Source organism: Salvelinus sp. IW2-2015, linkage group LG4p (assembly GCF_002910315.2).
Source record: "Salvelinus sp. IW2-2015 linkage group LG4p, ASM291031v2, whole genome shotgun sequence".
In the NCBI taxonomy this organism is placed as follows: Eukaryota; Metazoa; Chordata; class Actinopteri; order Salmoniformes; family Salmonidae; genus Salvelinus; species Salvelinus sp. IW2-2015.
In genome coordinates this window covers 319,546-336,611 of record NC_036841.1, presented here as the reverse complement: position 1 = coordinate 336,611, position 17,066 = coordinate 319,546, and the positions used below count along the sequence as shown (strand labels likewise).

The 17,066-nt window shown below is 43.8% G+C and overlaps 1 protein-coding gene across 1 annotated transcript in view; it reads right to left on the bottom strand.

Moving 5' to 3' along the window:
- Positions 1-16,602, bottom strand: part of LOC111958217 (mediator of RNA polymerase II transcription subunit 13-like) — a 30,828-nt gene extending 14,226 nt beyond the window's left edge. The window contains exons 1-9 of the mRNA XM_023979425.2: positions 15,900-16,602; positions 14,245-14,479; positions 13,345-13,513; positions 8,680-8,825; positions 8,221-8,418; positions 7,899-8,084; positions 5,725-5,884; positions 5,515-5,625; positions 52-750 (exon numbers count right to left, since the gene is read on the bottom strand). Coding sequence (XP_023835193.1) covers positions 52-750; positions 5,515-5,625; positions 5,725-5,884; positions 7,899-8,084; positions 8,221-8,418; positions 8,680-8,825; positions 13,345-13,513; positions 14,245-14,479; positions 15,900-15,965 — 1,970 coding nt within the window. The 5' untranslated portion in view covers positions 15,966-16,602. The remainder of the gene's footprint in view (positions 1-51; positions 751-5,514; positions 5,626-5,724; positions 5,885-7,898; positions 8,085-8,220; positions 8,419-8,679; positions 8,826-13,344; positions 13,514-14,244; positions 14,480-15,899) is intronic.
- Between the last annotated feature and the right edge of the window lie 464 nt (positions 16,603-17,066).

The window sequence follows — 17,066 nt, the reverse complement described above, 5'->3', positions numbered from 1 at the left end:
TAGTAAGGTTTATCATTACATGTTGAAAGAGAGGAGGGGTAGTGTACTCACTCTGTGACAGAGACAATGTTCTCCTGTCCTCCTCCTTCCCCGGAGTCATCCTGTAGTTTGTCCACAGGCAACAGTGGTGTGAAGAAGTCTGAGTTCTTCTTCCGTGGCAGGTTGAAGTACTTCCAGGGGTTGTGGGCCGAGTCTTCGTTGGGGTTGATGGCTGATCCCACATAGACAGTGGGTTCCAGGGAATCAGGGTAGGCAGGGGGGAAAGGCAGAGGCAGGGGCTCCAGGTGGGGCTCGTCAGACGAGGTCTTTTGGGGCAGCAGGCAGGGCTCGGAGGAGGGGGGATAAAAGTGTTGGTGGATGGGTGTGGAGGAGCTCTTCATGGCCCCAGGGTCTTCCTCCCCGCGCTCGCAGGGGTGGGGGCTGAGAGGAGGGGGCTGGGGGGAGCCGGCCAGGTCTTGGAGGGGCCTGTGGGTGTGCAACATGGGGGCTTTGGAAGGGGCCGTGTCCACGTGGTGCAGGCTGGGGTAGGGGCCCTCATCCTGGGTTCTCATACACAGCCTCCGGGGCTCCATGGCCTGCTCCTCAAACACATAGCTGCGGTGGTGGAAGGGTGTCTGGGGCCTCTTCTGCTGCTTCTCCCCCTTCTCCAGCTTCTCGCCCAGCTTGTGTTTGGGCAGCGGCTGTGAGGGCTGGCCCACCGACGGGGGGTTTCCTGAGGTGCTGCCTGATCGTTGTTTCTGGTTTTTATGCCTGGGGTAAAGAGAGACAAATTATTTGAATAGCAATTTACTGAATGTTCACTTCCAAGGTGTCTGTGATTAAATCATATCCCCTAAAGCATGCATTCCCAAACTGGGGTACGCCAAATAAAAGTGATATATATTTTTATTTTTTACATTTTCAAACAGTCCATTTATATTTTCCAACGGGGCTATACATTTGGGTGAGGTTTTTTCCTTGCTTGAGTAGCCTCGTTTCACTGCCAAAAATAAAATTAAACCATCTAGTGTTCAGCGAAATAAACACCACAATGTCAAATACAGGTAGCCTAGTCAAATAATTAACATCCAAACACATTAAACATTACTCTCTCGCGGGAATTCTACTAACGGTCCGTATGTAGCCAAACGTAGCTGCTGCTCATTCCGTTTGCTCGAAAATGGGTGAATAGTAAAAAAGAAAAAGCAAGGCCCGCATCCATACCAGCTCTACTGGTAGTACTGCTACTACCAGCAGTACGACACCTGCACCTGTCGATGACAAGTTGTTCTGCTTCCACGAGCACATCCAATGCTAGCATTAGTAATTCTACATTTGTTGTTAGCCCAGCTAGCATGGACACTGACAGTTGTGATCTGATGCAGCCGAAGAGCTACTGCCCCCTTACCCGGGAAAGCACCTTACAGACAGGGACGTTGGACCATCGGAGAGGCGCAAATACGATGAGAACTACATCGATTTGGGGTTCACTTATATTGGGAGTAGTGCCTTTCCTCAGTCAGTGTGTTATAGGTGCAAAGGTACTATCTCACAACTCGATGAAACCTTCACTCTTGCGCAGACATTTAGAAACAAAAACATGCCCATTTAAAAAATAAGTCACGGGAGTTTGAGAGAATTAAGATGACTTTCAAGTAGTAAGACATGTATAAAAGCAACAGATACCATTAATAAGGAGCTAGCAGCGTCTTATATGGTGAGCTACCGAGTGGCTAGGACAGGCAAGCCCCATACTAATGTGGGGGACTTAATTCTTCCTGCTGCCGCAGATATGGCTGGGGGAAAAGGCCCCAAAAAACTATACTAACAATGCCTTCATCAAACACTGTTTCACAATGCATCAGCAACATGGCAGGAGATGTTTTGAAACAATTACTGCTTCGCATACAAGCCAGTGAATTCTATGCTTTACAGCTGGATGAGTCAACAAACGTGGCAGGCCTGGCACAGCTCCTGGTATATGGCCGTTACGTTTATGGGTGGGTCAATTAAGGAAGACCTCTTCTGCAAACCACTGGAAATTATTTTTTAAAGTACTGGAGAGCTTTGTGACATCAAATGGACTTTGGTGGTCAAGGTGAGTTGGTATCTGTACTACTGATGGCGCAAAAGCCATAACAGGGAGACATAGTGGAGTGGTAACGTGCGTGTAAGCAGTTGCTCCTGACGCCACTTGGGTACACTGCAGCATCCACCGAGAGGCTCTTGCTGCCAAAGGAATGCATGACAGCTTAAGATATGTTTTGGACACTACAGTGAAAATTGAGGCTATGATTCAGAAGTTGAAGTTCTTCTCTATCTGCATTAACAAGGACAACAGACAGGTCTTTCAATCATTGTATGATTTGTGTAAATGAACTCAAGCTTACGGACAATGTCAAATGTGATATACAGTGGCTTGCAAAAATATTCACCCCCGTTGACATTTTTCCTATTTTGTTGCCTTACAACCTGGAATTAAAATTGAGGGGGGGTTGTATCATTTGATTTACACAACATGCCTACCAATTTTTTATTGTGAAACAAGAAATAAGACAAAAAATAGAACTTGAGCATGCATAACTATTCACCCCCCCAAAGTCAATACTTTGTAGAGCCACCTTTGCAGCAATTACAGCTGCAAGTCTCTTGGGGTATGTGTCTCTATAAGCTTGGTACATCTAGCCACTGGGATTTTTGCACATTCTTCAAGGTAAAACTGCTCCAGCGCCTTCAAGTTGGATGGGTTCCGCTGGTGTACAGCAATGTTTAAGTCATACCACAGATTCTCAATTGGATTGAGGTCTGGGCTTTGACTAGGCCATTCCATGACATTTAAATGTTTCCCTTTAAACCACTCAAGTGTTGCTTTAGCAGTATGCTTAGGGTTATTGTCCTGCTGGAAGGTGAATCTCCGTCCCAGTCTCAAATCTCTGGAAGACTGAAACAGGTTTCCCTAAAGAATTTCCCTGTATTTAGCGCCATCCATCATTCCTTCAAATCTGACCAGTTTCCCAGTCCTTGCCGAAAAACATCCCCACAGCATGATGCTGCCACCATAATGTTCTCGGGGTGATGAGAGGTGTTGGGTTTGCGCCAGACATAGTGTTATCCTTGATGGCCAAAAAGCTCAATTTTAGTCTCATCTGACCAGAGTACCTTCTTCCATATGTTTGGGGAGTCTCCCACATGCCTTTTGGCAAACACCAAAATGTGTTTGCTTATTTTTGTCTTTAAGCAATGGCTTTTTCTGGCCACTCCTCCGTAAAGCCCAGCTCCGTGGATTGTACGGCTTAAAGTGGTCCTATGGATAACCTTGCCTGGTCCGTGAGTTTTGGTGGGCGGCCCTCTTGGCATGTTTGTTGTGGTGTCATATTCTTTCCATATTTTAATAATGGATTTAAAATGGTGCTCCATGGGATGTTCAAAGTTTATTCTGATATTTTTTTATAACCCAACCCTGATCTGTACTTCTTCACAACTTCGTCCCTGCCCTGTTTGTAGAGCTCCTTGGTGTTCATAGTGCCGCTTGCTTGGTGGTGCCCCTTGCTTAGAGGTGTTGCAGACTCTGAGGCCTTTCAGAACAGGTGTATTTTTACTCAGATCATGTGACACTTAAAGTCCACCTGTGTGCAATCTAACTAATTATGTGACTTCTGAAGGTAATTGGTTGCACCAGATCTTATTTAGGGTCTTCATAGCAAAGGGGGTGAATACATATGCATGCATCACTTTTCCGTTTTTAAAAACTTTTTTAAATAAGTAACTTCTTTCATTTCCCTTCACCAATTTTGACTAGTTTGTTTATGTTCATTACATGAAATCAAAATCATTTTAAATTACAGCTTGTAATGCAACAAAATTGGAAAAACACCAAGGGGGATGAATACTTTTGCAAGGTACTGTAGTGAAGCACCTGAGTGAGTTGGGTGTGCAATTACACGGGTACTTTCCCAAAAAAGATGACACAAACAACTGGATTCGTTATCCTTTTCATGCCCTGCCTCCAGTCCACTTACCGATATCTGAACAAGAAAGCCTTGTCGAAATTGCAACAAGCGGTTCTGTGAAAATTGAATTTAATCAGAAGCTACTACCAGATGTCTGCATAGGGCTGCGCTCAGAGTAACTTGCCTTGGCAAAACACACTGTTAAGACACTGATTCCCTTTGCAACCACGTACCTATATGTGTGGATTCCCGGCCCTCACTAGCATGAAAACTAAATACAGGCACAGACTGTGTGTGGAAAATGATTTAAGACTGAGACTCTCTCTAATATAACCAAACATTGCAGAGGTATGTGCATCCTTTCAAGCACATCCTTCTCATTAACCTGTGTTGAGTTATTCACAATTTTCGATTAACAAATAAAGTTTTATATGTAAGACGGCTAAATAAAGAGCAAAATTATATTTAAAATWTTATTATTTGTGCCCTGGTCCTAATAAGAGCTCTTTGTCACTTCGCACAAGCCAGATTGTGAAAAACTCACACTCATTCTTATGTTTAATAAATGTATCGTATAGTGTGTGTGTGTGTGGCAGGCTTACAATGATGGCAAAAAAAACAGCATTTGAGAGTGCGCTGACCCTGGTGCTAGAGGGGGTACGCAGCTGCAGGTTGAATGTTTGAAGGGGTACGGGACTATAAAAAATTTGGGAACCACTGCCCTAAAGGACTCTGGTGAGTTATGGGGGAAAATTCACATCAGCCCAAAACACATAAAATATGGCCCACAGGCCAGATCTGGCCCATGACACAATTCTATCCGGCTTTCACAATGATTAGGGTTGCCAATTCATTTTGGCCCGCTTCCATACCGCACATGACGCACTGCACTACAAGTCCCAGCAAGCACTGCCAACTTGTTGAGCGCCAAAGGCAGTGCATTGCCACACACACCTCCTTCCCAGACTCAGGAGCCAGCCAGACATCTTCGTGTCAAAAATCTATTAGATAAAGGATTCACACAGAGTATAACTTACTAAAGGACACACACGCAAGTATAAATTAGTTAACAGTTGAGTCATCTACTTGATGAAATTACAGCCCGATGTGCTTGCACATCAACTCAACATCAATTGCGCTGTCCCGTTTTGAGCACGTAGCAGAGGGACAGTACACAGGCAGTCCTCCTAGGCTACTAAAATGTTGCAGTCTGGCTTCGGTTTTTAAAGCTTGACAATGAATAACCCACCCAAAAAACAAAACTTAAATATGTTTTACTAGGGTCGCAGCATATTAGCCAACGCACATCCGCAAGCATAGGATGGACAAATATTATTTATCTTGTTTCATGTTAAATTGCTATATAGAGCACCCCATGATCAATTTCAAAATTTTTAAAGGCGCATATTTTTTCAATAAAACAAATGCCAGTGTGGGTCGCAGTTGTATGCACGTTATACTCTAAAAACAAACATACTATTTCTGGCCTGTAGATTATTTTTATTCAATATGGCCCGTGTGGTGATTGAGTTAGACAATCCTGGCCTACAACAACCCCCACCGTTATAAACATGATCCACAGTACCTTGAGCAGTTGCAGTGTGCCCTATGCGAGAACTCCACAAAATCCCACACTCCTGTTTTGTCCCCCTCCTCCTCCTCACAGGTACCGTTGGTCAATGTAGCWAACTTCCTCCTGACAAAGAACCAGACAAACAGAGCTCAGCAGACAGACTCCTTCAATAGACCAGTAGTATACGAATCAGTAGGGTGAGGTGACGGGTAGTGTACGTACTTGTTCTGGGCCCGGTTGGTAGTACACTCCTGCCACACGTTCTCCACCACCTGGGCAGCCAGCCTGCGGGGGATCTTGCTGCCGTGGATACCGCTGCTGTTGGAGCTGAAACCATCCACTGTCGAGCAGAGCTTCAACCACCTCTGTGCTGCCTGAGAATCTACAGGGGAAAAGAAAGTAACTTACGTGATAATGCCCGAGAAGCCGGTGTTTGGAAGATATATAGGCACAGGTGTTAGTACCGCGAAGAAGTCGAGGTCCGGCAAACCGTGAGAATATAGTCACCAAACACTGGCTTCGAGGGCATTATCACTTATACAACGGGTTACCAACATATTTAAATAATGATTGACATATTTTCCTTCATAAACATTCTGGGGCCTCCCGAGTGGTGCAGCGGTCTAAGGCACTGATCAGTGCTCAAGGCGTCACTACAGATCCGGGTTCGATCCAGGGCTGTGTCGCAGCCAGCCGCGACCATGAGACAGCTTCGTCCAGGTTAGGGGAGGGTTTGGCCTCCCGAAGCCATGCACACTGTACGGTGTTTCCTCCGACACAAATGGTGCGGGTGGCTTCCAGGTTAAGCGAGCAGTGTCAAGAAGCAGTGCAGCTTGGCTGGGCCATTTTTTTGTAGGACGCATGGCTCTCAACCTTCGCCTCTCTTGAGTTCGCACGGGAGTTGCAACAACAGGACAAGACTAACTACCAATTGGATATAACGAAATTGGGGAGAAAGGGGGGGGGGGGAGTAGCAAAAAAACAAACAAAAAAAGCCCCTTTGTTTTGATGTATTTAGTCATACTATTTCATCTTTCCACAAGATGTAGTCCTGACACAAATCTAGGCTTGCTACCCAAGCCAGCGGGTCATTCGTTCTATCGGTTCGGTTGCCAGAGACATAACCCAGTCGTTAAGTCTTTTTGTTCTAAATCTATGGACGCGACTCGGGCGTTTMTTCTAAATGTTCCGTTGCTATTGTAACAGTATAGCTTCCGTCCCTCTCTTCGCCCCAACCTGCGCTCGAACCAGGGACCCTCCGCACACATCAACTGCCTCCCACGAAGCATCGTTACCCATTGCTCCACAAAAGCCGCAGCCCTTGTAGAGCAAGGGGAACAACTACTTCAAGGTCTCAGAGCGAGTGATGTCACCGATTGAAATGCTATTAGCGCGCACCCCGCTAACTAGCTAGCCATTTCACATCGGTTACACCATGATGGCTGGCAACGTTCTTATCCCTTGCTTGCTAGCCAGCCAACTTCAACTAACAGTCACATCAAACAGTTTTTTMGGGGATACATTCACAACAATGAGCTAATGATGCGCGATTTCACCTGGCATTGGCTCTCTCGCCAGGCCACTGTTGAGAAGAGATAGCCAACTACACAGCGAACACTATCACTTCAAACTGAAGCAGGAATGACAACAAACTAGCTGCATTATGTATTTTTCGATTGACATATCTTTGTGTGTGTGTGTATATAACACATATACATAAACACACAAATTATGCTGATTCATGATTTCGACTGACTGAGAAAAGCTGCCAATATGTCTGTCTAGTCCCAACTCCAGAAACGCTCATTACTATGGGACAGCAGGAGATCGAATTTCAATATTGAAACAATGTTGCAAATGTCAGAGATAGACAGCAAGGTTAATACAAATCTCCGCCGTTGAAAACCAAATGTTAGTCTAAAAGAAATGGGAGATAATGTCTAGATGGTTTTTAGTGTAGATCTAGTATATAAATTGTATGGCTGGGCTAATGAGACTGGATTGCACAGTCAGATGAAACAGAGTAAATAGTCATTTCAACGTCAGATTTAGACAGCGGTAACTTGTGGAATAGACACCGGCTGAAATGCGGTTTTAACCAAATCAGCATCCAGGATTAGGCCTACCCGTAGTATAAATTAATATAATACTCAGTATTAGTGTACACTACTCACTTATCAAAATAATCAGTTAGCCATTGTGCTTCTACATCTGCATTGCTTGCTCTTGGGGGTTTTAGGTGGAGTATCTGTATAAGCACTTTGTGACAAGTGTTGAAATTTGATTGATTGAACGCATCAATGTTAAATAATTCAAAAGATGGACACTGAACCCAGACAGCTACACTTGCAGAGTTTGTGGTCCTAATAGACTAATTAGTAAAATGGTAAGGCTACCTGTTTGGGCCTCCTCCGGTGATGTGGGAGGGGTAAGGGTGACAGAGGACATGGCAGGGTCTCTGTGGGCCCCATGGCCCTCACACAGGACGGGTGAGGGGTTGGCTGATCCCTGTGGGGCCAGGGCAGGTAGGTCTGACTGGGGAACCAGTACTAGACAGGCAGGGTACACCATCCTCACTCCAGCTGGAACAGATCAGCATAACACATTTAGTCAYTGAGTCTCCATCAGAAAAACACACAACTGCAATACCACCTACTAACCATTAGAATAACATCCACACTGGACAACACACAACTGTAGCAACAACCCCCATCTTACCAACAAGGACCTCCACGGCTGCTAGTGAGTCGTCCTCCCAGTCTGCATCCTCCATCTTGTCCTCAGGGCGGTCCTTGGCACTGGGGCTAATGGGATAGAACTGCCTCCACTCCGCAATAAGTTTCTGGGTGGGGTGGTCAGACATCTTGAAGGACTGGCCCGTGACCGTCCCGTTCAGACCGTATGGACTCAAGATGACTGTGGAAGGGAGAGAGGGGACATGAAGTGTGAGGTCAGCACAGGTCAGAATAGAGTCTTGACTAGAGATAAATTAATTATGACAGCAGAGAGCAAGACTATGCTTTAATTATAAATACTACTGCATTGCCTTTGACATAAAAAACCTATGGACATTCTAGTATTTAACCAATGGCAGGTAGATCAACTGTTGTCTCAATAGGATATGGCTGGGTGACCAGGATATAGCTGGGTGACCAGGCCATGACTGGTTAGACCCACCTTGCAGGGGGCTGGCATTTTGTTGTGCCAGGCTCAGATGTTCTTCACCTAGCCTCTGAACAGGCTGGTGCTGGGCAATCTCGACGCTGGTGCACACGTTACTGTCCCCATGCAGGAAAAAGGTGAACGCACACGACAAGTGCTCACTGCAGAGGGGATGGAAAAACAGTCATTCTCAGATCAATCTGGAAATATAATGGTCGGTACGATATTCCTTAGTGAAGCAATCAGAGTGAAACATCAAAATATTCAATGTCTTATGAGATACAGAAAAATAACAGAAAGCTAAATAATTTATTGTCAATTGGATTAACTGGTACCAGGACAAATGACAGGTTACATAAATGCAAAAGAATGTGCAATTAAACGGGGTTAAACAGTGAGGTGACAGGATACTACAGCCAAATTAAAACTACATCAAACAAATCTACAGTCCTATGAGGATGTTAGCAGGGCTGGGGCTTGAAATTAAAAGGTAAACAAAGCTCTGCTGCTGTATGCTGAGTAAAGTCCCATATTCATGATTTCTTGACAGACCAAGCAAGTCAAGATTGCACGGATTTGTAATAAACCAGTCTTTCTTCCCTTCTCCCTGAGGCTCACTCGTGTTATACGTGCACTGAACAGCTAACAGTAAACGTAGTGATAAAAAACAAAAACTATTCCCATTTGTTTTTCCTCAATCGAAAAGGAGCTTAGGTGGTGGGTGTGGCAGGGGGTATGGCAATGGGCTTGMTCGGCGCTGAAATTCTCTACACAGTTTCCTGCAATTCTACCATTTTCTCCATGGAGCGATGATACTTTTTTGAGGTTTAAAAGCTAATTTCGTGCTATACTACATGTTCTGCAATGGAGCGAAGAGAAAATGTTATAGTTTTAAAGCTAATTTACTGCAGTTAWATGCATTTTGCTATGGCTAATGCAGTGTTCTTATGCTCAAAACAAAATCAATACTGCTAAATTCATTGTTTTTGTAATGATCAATTCTCCCTGATTGACAAGCTTTTATTTTGGTGATTGTAGTACTCAAAGCTTATTATAAAAAATATATATATACACAGCGCTTTGTAAAGTATTCTGACCCTTGAAGGTCCCCAAGAACACAGTGGCCTCCATTCTTAAATGGAAGACGTTTGCAACCACCAAGACTCTTCGAAGAGCTGGCCGCCCGGCCAAACTGAGCAATCAGGGGGGAGAAGGGCCTTGGTCGGAGAGGTGACCAACAACCCGATGTTCACTCTGACAGAGCTCCAGAATTCCTCTGTGGAGATGGGAGAAACTTCCAGAAAGACAAACATCTCTGCAGCACCCCACCAATCCGGCCTTTATGGTAAAGTGACCAGGCGGAAGCCACTCCTCAGTAAAAGGCACATGACAGACCACTTGGAGTTTGCCACAAGGCACCTAAAGACTCTCAGACCATGAGAACCAAGATTGAACTCCTTGGCCTGAATGCCAAGCGTCACGTCTGGAGGAAAACTGGCACCATCCCTATGGTGAAGCATGGCGGCAGCATCATGCTGTGGGAATGTTTTTCAGCGGCAGGGACTGGAATACTAGTCAGGATCGAGTGAAAGATGAACGGATCCAAGTTCAGAGAGATCCTCAATGTAAACCTGCTCCAGAGCGCTCAGGACCTCAGACTATGGTGAAGGTTCACCTTCCAACAGGACAACAACCCTGAGCACATAGCCAAGACAACGCAGGAGTGGCTTCGGGACAAGTCTCAATGTCCTTGAGTGGGCCTGCCAGAGCCTGGACTTGAACCCGATCGAACATCTCTGGAGAGACCTGAAAATAGCTGTGCAGCAACGATCCCCATCCAACCAGACAGAGCTTGAGAGGATCTGCAGAGAAGAATGGAAGAAACTCCCCAAATACAGGTGTGCCAAGCTTGTAGTGTCATACCCAAGAAGATTKTAGGCTGTAATCGCTGCCAACGGTGCTTCAACAAAATACTGAGTAAAGGGTCTGAATACTTTTGTAAATGTTTTTTATTATTGTTATTAAATTAGCGAAAATGTCTAAAAACCTGTTTTTAATTTGTCATTATGGGGTAGTGTGTAGATTGAAGAGGAATTGCTTTTATGTAATCAATTTTAGAATAAGGCTGTAACCAAACAAAATGTTGAACAAGTCAAGGAGTCTGAATACTTTCCGAAGGCACTGTAGGTCTATTATCTTTCTACATACCTTCTCTCTGTTTTTAGTTGCTTAAGTATACACAAAGCGGTTTTCATCTAAAAATGTAGTTAATCTACTTTGGACATAGGCAGCCCGTCAAGGATTACAACGGTAGAAATCTTTCCAGTCAAGTCATTAAACAAACCTTGATTTGCTATAAGGTTGAATCAAAGATGGGAATGTTGGCACGAGAAGGCACCTGACAGGGTTACCATTTTCAAACAAATCTTTACAATCAAAACTTTTACAGTCTGTGTCACATAGATAGCAGCTACATTACTTTGCTGAAAGGATAATAGTCTCAACATACCAGAAATACACAAGTCACATATAAACTGAAGACTAGATGACAGGCTATTGGTCTGTTCCTAGAGCGACAGGACCATGTCTGCACCACAGAAAAAGCTCATTGTCCATGAATGGGTCAGAGGATGGGTGTGAGGGTTGAGAGAAAAGGAGAGCAGGGAAGGGAGTGAGGGCCAGAGTGGCAACAACATTCCTCACATATTTGTTGTGCACTTCTATGTCATTAAAATCTACCTCCAGGTGCCAATGCCTGCTTACTGTGAGGAAAATTATCAGTGAGGCCTGAGCCCTGGCCTTCAACCAGCATGGACAAGACAGGAGATTATTTTAGTTTCAGTTAAAAGTGATCCTCCAAAACACCAACATTCCTTAAAATAGGCCTAGTTAAAAATAGACTATTATGGAATTTAAATGTTAAACAACAAGGCTTTATTTCCTCACGAGTGCTGCACAGCCAAGCGGCTAAACATACCAAAACAGTTCCTGTTGACATGGTTAGTGTAAAACCACAGTGCAGACTCAGCATGTTCCAAAGACAGCCCTGTTTACCAGACAGAGAGTACAGGCGACAGTGAGACCGCTGGATCTCACTCACACCCCCACCCACTCTCATTTTCACCAAGTCCAAGCAGGCACTGCTTCAACACCCACTTGTAGATGTCTTCATCCAGAACATTGGAGGCCAAGGGGCCAATTGTCAAACACTTCACACCCGTAAACACATCGTGACACCTTAACCCCCCAGTGAACATGCATTGCAATCACCTCAATTCTATCTCATTCTACCGTGTGTGTGGGGTGGGGGCTCTGAAATTAACAGAGCAAAACGGAAATGCTTGAATTACTTGGACAGGCAAAACAGACAGGGCTCAAATTAGCTCCTCAAGACACTCCAGGATTCCCCCAGGCTCCATTCAAGTGCAGGGGGAAGCCAAAACTGTGATGTCATTCCCCTTAAAGAACCATTCGGGCACACATTTTTTCTCTCGAGGCAAGCCTAAGTCAGTAGCCGAAGTCTATGCCCCTTCATCTGTGATTAGTCAAGAGTAGTGATTCTTCAATAATTTATGTTGCCATTCAAGGAGAGACTACTCATTTTTATGCACATTTTTACATTGACAAATACTGCACCAAACATCTTTGATGTAAAATTAGGTGACCAAAATTATCTCTGCAAAATCGTCAAAATTAATGACGGATTTATTGAGTTCTTAGATTAATTCGGACAATTTTGAATAAGTGTATACTGGCTACGTCGTCTCAAAATGGACAAACAGTAGCATTGACGTTTTTCCCCCCTAGATTTTCAAGCGAAGGTCTTTAAGGGAGTGTGCGAGCACACCTGTTAGGTTGGCCTAGCCGAACTGAAGCATGCTCACGCATAACAGGGCAAGAATTAATACAGTATGCATGTCTACTCTCAGCAGCAGAACAAAACAATCTGCTGCTTGTTCAGCCTGAGACAGGCATAGATTCCCTAATCTTTCCAAATTAATTTAATGGCAGTATAGTAGTTATTTTGGAAATCAGTCAGATAATCTGTGCAGGCTGACTCACGTGAACAAGTATACATTCACCTGTACTGACAAATACTCTACGGACAACAGGAACAGGAAACTCTAGACATCCAAGTAATCCAGCCGGGCTATTAACAGAAAAGAATACCGAAGCGGACATGAACTAAACATATGCTACCTTTGAAGAGCAAAGTGTCCTAGGTGGATTTCAATGAATCCATCTATACAATTTACCTCAGGGTTTGTTTCAAGAATAAATCATATGGGACAAAAGTGTCAGATAGGGAGTAAATAACAAAGTGTCTACATTTCTATGGCCTGTGTTAGAAAGCATATGCCCAAACATCAAGAGGAAAACTATCACACTAAGAAACGGCTGAATTTCACACTAGACACCAATGCATGTCATTAACAACTTTGATTGGCATCCACTCAATTTACTGTAGGCCTACATTTGTATCCAACCAATTTACTTCTCTTGGCAGACATTTTAATCCAGTGCAATGCATTTCTAAAATCAATAAGGAAGTACACTGATCAGGATGACTAGTTGACCTGCTGTATACATTTACTAGAAACAGTCAACAGAGCACTCTGCAATACTGATGAAGACATCAATGCACTAGTTACAGAAGAGGGTTATTAAGGGGACTCTTACCTCTTATTGATGGGCTTCTCATCCTTCTCGTAGGGCTTGACAAACCACTTGCCAATACGGACAAAGCTGCGGTTCATGAGGCAACGCTCCAACAGGTTATGGACAGCTTTGAACAGGAGTGTGCGGCACTCATAGGACAAGCCACTCTCCCACTCGCCGTCCTCCTCACCTGAGCCAGGAAGAGAGAAAAGACAGTCAGATTCCTGCTGAATGTTCCATCAACATCACAACTGTAAACAAGAACTCAAGAATTGGTGGTGTCACTTTTTGCCATGGGTTCAAACACTTCAGATAAAGATAGGATGGGAATTTTTGACCATCTGCCAATGTTTACAATAAAACTCAACACATTATGCAACCATGTAAATAATATGTTAAAGGGAACTCCACTCAAAAACAAGTCAAGCGGTCTCGCCTTCAAGATATTTGACATTCAAAACCCAAAGTGTCACCACCCACATCATGAAGATATATATTTTTTTGCTTTGTCAGTGGCAAGGCCTATAAGATCTAGCCACCAGGCAGCCCCGTAGCTCCCTACAGGGTAAAGCTAACTACTTTAAAAGGAGCTGCGACCCCAATGAAAAAGCTGATGGGAGATATAATTTATGCGTTCATATGATTGGTATCGTGATGTGCAAACCCACTCCCAACAACAGGCAGAACTCAAAACTGTAGGCCCAACATGTAAACTACTTGCATCTTTTGTTAATGAAAGATGCAGGCAGTCATTGAAGTGTGTCAGCCTGTGGACTACTGTGGGTCCTCAACTGAGCAGTGTCTCTCCCCATTTGCATGACACTTGCAGCCCCTCTCCCAAGTGTGAACTGAGAGTTCATCCTAACTCCAATGCCATGTGAGCAACAAGCAACCATTCCTGTGGCAGAGGCTAGCCCTTACTTGACAGCTCGTGGTGGATGAGCTCGGCGAAGCTGGGGTCATCCCCCCACCAGAAGAGCCAGAGCTCGCGGCGACCCGGGGTGTGGTGCCTTCGCCACACGCTTAGCACATCGGCCGCCAGGCACCGACTGAAGCTGCACAGGATGGGGTCCTCCTCCGTCACGGGGAACAGGATGGGCGAGGAAGTGGGCCCCTGCCACACAAAACGTCGCCATTTTATCCCAGTCAGGTCAGCCTGGGGGACAGGGTGAGAAAAGAGAGCTGAGACAGAGGCCCAATCCAAAAAATGAACACTACACCATGTGCACTTGTAGAGATTTGAGAGGATTTGACAGGTGCAAAGAATATGGTACTAGCTCCARCTTGCCATCTGATAGGCTAGGTGGAAGTTTCACCATATTGCTTATACCAACCAAATCCTTTCAGATCTCCAAAAGTGCATAGGGTCCATTTGGGATTGGCCCAGAGAGAGGCTTCAAGCCCGCTGAATGCAAAGCAGTGCAGTAGTAGCCTGACAACTTTAACAGCTGCACTATCCAATCAATGTGAAGCACCTCCAAATACAAAATGTAAAGGAATGCACCTGTTCCTTCTGTGCAACCTAACCTTCCAACTCATTAGTCTTCAGGGTTCAAAGGGTGGGAAATCCCTTTCTATCAAAGTATTTAGTGCCAATGGATATTACCTGGAATACCTTTGAATGCTATGCAACACATTTGCCAGAAAAATTATATAGTACCAATTCAAAATATGACAAGATATTTCTTATATCCTAGTTTCAATAAAATATACAGTTTCAGAATCACTAAAACTATTTGTTGTTTTTGTCACAATGCGTTGCTTTATCTTGGCCAGGCTGCAGTTGTAAATGAGAACTTGTTCTCAACTGTCCTACCTGGTTAAATAAAGGTGAAAAAATAAAATAAAAAAATAAAAAATAACTAGTAGCCTATAGTTCATATTATGTACACTTATCTGGGTACCCTGCTTAAAGTTCTATCCATAGGGGAGTACCACATAATACTACAATGAGGAAGTGTGAAACTCTTGATTCTTGCGTTGTAGTTGACAGCATTGGCAATAGGAATGRTCACTGAAGAAAACAATACTGTAGACATAATCATAGGCTGACTCATGATATTGTTGGCCTAAAAAGTTAGCCATAACTAGCTAGCTACCTAGCCAAGCATCAAGTTGTAAACAAACAAGGAACACCATGACTAGTTGCTAACTAGTTGGATATATGCAATTGCAGTCAAAATACGTTGCTAATGGTGCTGATGTGAAGAATAATAAACACATCTCACAATGACAGACATCACAAAACAAACTGAACCTAGCAAGCCAGTTAGCCAACATTAGCTAAATTAGCTAGCTAGTGAGCGACATGATATAGGTAACTAAGTATTTTTGTAGTTGAATCTGGTGAACTTCAATTGCTATAAACTAACATGTCAACCAATATTAATGTTAGCTAGCTAACGTTAGCGCACTTGCAAAATTGCATTAGCCAGCAATCTAGAACAGGCCTTGACGCCTCCACAGTCAGCTGTAGTCAAGCGGTTTAGCTTGCTGACTGGCTAGCCAAAATGGCTTTCTGGCCTCAGTTTGAGCTAGCTAACGTTAGCATGCTAATAGCGAGTTTAATCACTTACCAGGCAAAATAGGTTGGAGTGGCAGTCCTCCAAACTGGCCCCGTTTGGTACAAAACATGAACTCATCCTCACAGAGTGGTTGAACAATCCATCGTCTCAGTTACAGAGAAGAGCAATATTCAGCTAAGTTTTAAGCTATTTAATCTGGATAGAGTATTTCGTCAAATACCCCATAAAACTAAGATGCTAACTGGCTAGTTATTTATACAACCGGTTGATGATGGCTAGCCACTACGCTAGCTAAACAATATCGCTGTCTTGATAGCCAGCTAACACAACTAGTTAGCTTTCTACGCTAACAAATTCATCAACCCCACTTCGAGTCCGTTTTCTTACTTTACTACACAATACGTTTAATAAAATATATACACGAACCATACCACAACCTCACCATAAAGTAATCTACTAGTAATCTTAAACAATTTCAGAGCAAAGAAACTCTCCCCTCTTGAGTTTCGCTAGCTAACATAGCCAAGTCAGACTAAATAAAACAGTTAGCTAACACCACCCTTCTATTCCCCATAGTCGCCGGAATCCGATAAAACTATAAAAACTTTCACTCAAATACTGAAATCATGATGTAAATGTCCAGTATGGTTAAGCATTTGCGTTCACTGATTCTCGGGTCCTGCAGGTTTCCATTTGAATTCATGGATTGAATTCTTTAATGGCGGCCAGGAGGACAACTCTGCCTCCCAACTCCCATTGGCCAATGTGTGGTAACGGGAAAAGAGGGGGGGGGGGGGTGTCAAACTATAACTGATGGCTCGTAGCTGAGTTTACTGATCAAACCAGTGAGATCAAACCTTTGTATCAGGCAAATCTCAGCCTATAATGATCAACACGCTTTCAGGCTCCAGTCAGCTATAATCTATAACAACTGCATTGTATTATTAGCTGCCATTATAGCAAGCCTTTTGGAGTTTTCCCTGGCAATTAAAATATATATATATTATATGAAACATTTCTAGGTATACCCTTGTACTGTATACCTAGAAGGGATAGATATATAGATACAATATAAATCTGTTTTTATAAATAACACCTACTACTATCAATAACATACAGTGGCTATTTCTATATAAATTTTGTGTGCATCCTAGATATGGGTGCTGTTGCCTACTAGAATATATGGGAAATATATGGGAAGGTGAGATAAGGAATACC